The 5,383-nt window shown below is 38.1% G+C and overlaps 1 protein-coding gene across 1 annotated transcript; it reads left to right on the forward strand.

Moving 5' to 3' along the window:
• Nucleotides 1-900: 900 nt before the first annotated feature.
• On the forward strand, nucleotides 901-3,918 carry uchl1 (ubiquitin carboxyl-terminal esterase L1 (ubiquitin thiolesterase)). The gene is made up of 9 exons (XM_084101042.1): nucleotides 901-1,046; nucleotides 1,160-1,171; nucleotides 1,486-1,614; nucleotides 1,846-1,981; nucleotides 2,316-2,401; nucleotides 2,950-2,997; nucleotides 3,097-3,166; nucleotides 3,283-3,341; nucleotides 3,486-3,918. The coding sequence occupies exons 1-9, from the start codon at nucleotides 1,014-1,016 to the stop codon at nucleotides 3,567-3,569; spliced, it is 657 nt and encodes a 218-aa protein (XP_083957168.1). The 5' UTR covers nucleotides 901-1,013; the 3' UTR covers nucleotides 3,570-3,918.
• The last annotated feature ends 1,465 nt before the right edge of the window (nucleotides 3,919-5,383 follow it).

The following is a 5,383-nucleotide window of genomic DNA, read 5'->3' on the forward strand; positions in this document are numbered from 1 at the left end:
CATATTTGCTAGCTCATGCATGTGCTAAATGTTATGTTGAAACAGCACAATTCAGTTAAATCAAACATTCAATCAAGCAAATTCAGTTTTGTTATAGAATTTCCAAAGGCTTCATTGCGTTTTAACACAATTTTGTACCATACCATATAATAACTAAGTGACTTAAAAACAGCAGCGTTGAATAGGTGTTGAAAAAAGTAATCTTTTCTTGTCCACTAAAGAAAGAAAATTGTATGGGTTTGGAACAATATGAGGGTGAGCAAATAGCCAGAAATTACATTTTTGGATGAAATACTGTAATTAAAAGGGGCAACATGATGATGCCAGTGTACAGGGCTATAGCCTTTATTAATTATGTAACTCATAGGCCTACTTTGAGTGTGTAAACTGAATTTCATAGACAAAAACATGCTTGACAGTATAGGGCTATAAACCCACTTCAAATTGACATATTTAAAACATACCAGAAAGTGCAAGTCATCAGTTGTTATTTCAGCTGATCCACTCAGGTCAAAGTAAGGAGTGTTTGTGAATAGAGCAGAGTTAAAATTATAGTCTTTTGGTTCTGATTTACGCAGCTTGAGTCATTAAGTGCACCTAATACATTTTTCCACTTTTTAAAATACTCTACAGTAAAATGTAATTGTTTCTGTTTTTAATCAAATGTTTCATCAGAGCTGGAAAACACTGGTAGCTTCCAGAATGGCGGTCGATGGCGGACCGACCTATTGCTGGAGAATCTGAACCAACTTTTTCCGTTTTTCTCTCTTTCGTGTGGCGTTGGCTTTTTTTAGACACACTAAATATTCAGAAAAGTTTCACTGCCGGTGTAAATATGTGTGCCAGTAGTACATAAATAGCACGAGTATCTGAGCGAACACCCCTCCGGTCGGTGTAAATGGAATATGACCGGTCGCATATATGATCCTCGTGCTCCCTCAGCAGGGTTTGTGTTTTCTCGGGCGACGCCTTTCAGAACTCTTGAGGAGTGACACCCACGAACGTCTGCGATCATGGAGTGGAAACCGATGGAAATAAACCCGGAGGTTTAACGCTATGTCATGATTTAGCCACGCTAGCCAATCTGTTTGTCGTGCATGCTTTCGCTTTCTCTGGTATGATTGTGGCCGACATATTTGTGCGTTTGTATTGGTTTCAGATGCTGAATAAGGTACGTTTGCTGAGTCATAAGATGAGATGATGATGATGATGAGACTGTCTGTGGCGTCTGGGGCTGAACTGTCATGGACCCGAATCTGAAATGAAAGGGCGTGGGCTTACACACATCACCTATGCACGAAAACAATAACATGAAGAATTTCTAAATGCATGCTTTAACCAATGATTTGTAATTTTGCATAATACCACAATTCAGTTTGCCGTTTATAAACAATCGACAATGAGACCATTTTAGACCGCTTTATTTTATATGGAAATAACGGGTCTCGTGTTGTGATTTTTGTAAACCTTTTTTTCTGTATCTAGGTATTGAGTAAGTTGGGTGTGGGCTCGAGTTGGCGTTTTGTGGATGTTTTGGGTCTGGAGGATGAGTCTTTGTCAGGGGTGCCATCACCCTGCTGTGCCATGATGCTGCTCTTCCCATTAACGCAACAGGTACGTATACGTACGGACGCACGCACATGATGAGCGCGCACACAATGCATTACATTAAACGCGGGCGTGGTCATTTCTCACGTGTAATTCTTAAGAGTATTTGTGTTGCTCAATCTTAATAGTTTTATTATAGGAAAGAAATGAAAGTTGTCACTTTAGTTTAACATTTAAACTCACAGAATGAATCATATACTTATAACTTTTTAACCCACATCCTCTTCTTTCTTTTAGCATGAGGACTTTCGTTCCAAACAGTCTGTTGATGACACTAAATGTGTTTATTTTCTGAAACAAACTGTGGTCAACTCCTGTGGAACTGTGGGATTGGTACATGCTGTGGCCAACAACCAGGACAGTATTGATTTTGGTCAGTGGTGCCATGAACATCTGCTCATACACAATATGCTTATTGATGCAGAATAGAGCTGATGGCCTTGTTGATTTTAAAAATATTACATTTAATTTATCTTTTGAAGATTTGACTGGCTAAATAAATCAAACCAAAAATATTTAGATTCCTTAACCAGGTTAATCCAAAGTGCAAGAAATTTCATATGCATCATTAAAGCAAAAACAGTTTATACAAATATTATAAATCAGTCATATGGCACAGTTTAGGTTGTTAGGGAGAGAGGCAGATTCAGGACTTAACATTTTTGTATTTTTTGTATTTTTTATTTTTTTCTCCCTACCATCTATAGACAATAACTCTACACTGAAGAAGTTTCTCAAAGCCACCTCAGGGATGTCTGCTGCAGAAAGAGCCAAAGAACTTGAGCAAAACAAGGTATTGTAAGCATTCATTAAAAGTTGAGCCACACAAAACGTGATTTGCCAAAAACCAAGATTAAGTCAGAAATATCACAAAGTTCATGTGACCATTTTCATTTTTGTGCAGTATTCAATACCACCAGTAGATGGTACTATTGTATTATTCCATGTTTTTTTTGTTTAAAGTCACCATGAAATCAAAATTGATCATTCTTATTTATGGAATATTGCAGTATCTATTATAAAGAATTTACATGTGCATTTTTATTTTTTTATTTTTTTTTAATTCATGTGCCCTTGTAATTTAATCAAAATAACTTCCATTCCCTCTTGCAACATCTCTTCTCTCTCTGATAATGTGTGTTCTGGCGTGAGTGTCAGACAATCTGTCACTCGCATGAGATCACCGCAATAACAAACCACAACCGAGTTTCACTCGGATATACGCCACAATAGAGAAGAAAAGTCTATTGCATCTTCCGTTTCATACTGACTTTATTAAAATGCATTCAGGCTTGATTTGTGTTTTTAAAATGAAGTTAATGTAGTTACAATTTTATTCAGGACATCCAGGAAACTCATGATGCAGTTGCTAACGAAGGAGAGTGTCGGGTAAGACAAAACAACTGACAATATAGCACATATACTAGTTACAAATACAAGTACTAAGTAATGATTAATTTTATTTTTTTTCATCTCTTATCATAACAGCCAGAGGCAGATGAAGTCAACTTCCATTTCATTACATTTGTCAATGTAAATGGTCAGCTTTATGAGCTGGGTAAGTGGGTGACATGTATTGTTGTAGTGTCTGTTTCATTGGCCAATGACTTTCATTTAAGTATAAACTCCTTTTAAAATATCTGAGATGAAAAAGTGGGTGTTTTGTCACATCAGATGGCAGAATTGATGGACCTGTGAGTCATGGACCTACAAAACCAGAAAGCTTTGTCATGGTAAGGACACATTTTCCTGGGAATGGCCTTTTGTACTTAATGACAACTGTAGTCATATTTTCTCTTATGAACCGTAATTATGGTCAAAACTGTAGATTTAGAGCATCTAAAACAATGAGTCATTTTCCCATTTCATCTCTCTAGGATGCAGCAAGGGTGTGCCGTGAGTTTACTGAGCGGGAGAAAGGGGAGGTGCGTTTCTCTGCAGTGGCTCTCTGCAAGGCCTGAGAGGAAACCGACCACTTAGCTTGAACCATGAGCAAAACCCTTCAACCACTTTACTATACAGAGCACAGAAACCAAACCTGTACCATCCCTTCATACATGCTACACAAACTGCCTGTCTGTCTGACTGTGAATTAATGTAATTTCCTATTTATTCTAATTTAGTTTTGTCTCTTGAATCAATCTACAACTACTATGCTCTCTGTAAACATCAGTGTTAATTAGCTTTTGTTGATGTACCTTAGTTCAAATTTTTTGGGCACTTTTTGGAGGGGCAAAATTTAGCAGAAATGTGATGTTCACTTAAGCTTTGAGGTATATGTGCAAAATAAATAGAAGATGGAGAAGGGTATTCTGCTTCTGTGTGTAGTATTGTCATTACATGCTGGAACTATCTGACATCACTAACAGTTTAACTTTGCATTTAGACAATACCATATGTAGTTGCTGAATATTGAGTGGTGTATGTAGTTTGTTTTTGAGATGTTTGTGTATATAGGCTTCAGTTGTAATTTAAATTATTCATCCCCCATTGCAAATCAGGTTTATTGGCAAAATGTACTGACTTTCAGCTGTTTGCAATGAACCAACTAATTGAAATGGTTTAACAAATGTTTCAAGTGGTTTCCCCAAATTCAACTGAAAATGACTTCTGCAGTCTCAAAATTATTCAACCCCTTCATGGCAAGCATTTTTAGTACTTAGAGGAACTCCCTTTTGCTGTTATCATCTGCTGCAAAAGAGATGTGTAACCTGACACCAGCTTCTGGCAGCGTTTCTGAGGAATCTTAACCCATTCCTCATGAGCAATGGCTTCCGGTTCAGTAACATTCTTGGGTTTACATGCTGCAACCGCCGCCTTCAAATCCCACCAGAGATTTTTTTTTTTTATGAGTCTTCGATTTTAAGTCAGGTGACTGATGGCCACTGTAGAATCTTCCAGAACTTCTGCAACCAATCCTTGGTGGAATTTGAGGTATGCTTGGGATCATTGTCCTGTTGGAAGTTCCAATGGTGCCCAAGCTTGTGCTTCCTCACTCACGCCATGTTTTCTCCTAGGATTTTCTGATACTTCAATGAATCCATCTTACCTTCCACACGCAGATTCCAGTGCCAGTGGATGCAAAGCAGACCCAGAGCATCACCATTTTACTTAATTGTAGACCGTGTTCTTTTCATCATATGCTTCATTCTTCTTCCTCCAGACATACCACTGATCCATAGGGCCTAAAAAAATCCAGATTTGTTTCATTGCTCCCCAGAACAGAATCCCAAAACTTCTGTGGGTTATTTATATGATTTTGAACGCTTTTCTTGTGCTTTTGGGTCAGTAGTGATGTACATCTTGGAGTTCTGGCATGGAAACCGCATGCGTTAAGTACTCGCCTTACTGTGCAAGCTGAAATCTCAGTGCCTGTTGCCACCAAGTCTTGCAGCAGGTCTTTTACAGTTTTTCTGAACCTGCCTTCTCAGAAATCTGGTTCCAGCTGTTGATGGCTTCTTTTTTCTGACCCGTCCAGGTAGTGTAACCACTGTTCCTTTAACTTTGAACTTGTGAACTATGCTTCCAATGGTGTCTTTAGGAACATGTAGTGCCTTCGCTATCTTTTTGTATTCTGTTCCTTGTTTGTGAAGGTATCTTCTTTTCTTTTAACTTAGCCATTGTGCATTTTTAGCACACTGCAGTGAGATTGTTAGGATGCTTTTTGTGATTGTGGTGTTAGTTCCTCCTACAGTGGGTTGTTTTAAGCTGTTTTAATGCATTGCTATGTGGTTGCCAGGATGTTTTGGGTGGTTCCTGTCTATTGACATGCTTT

The sequence above is a fragment of the Abramis brama genome (genome assembly GCF_963993115.1).
Source record: "Abramis brama genome assembly, chromosome: 2".
NCBI lineage: Eukaryota > Metazoa > Chordata > Actinopteri > Cypriniformes > Leuciscidae > Abramis > Abramis brama.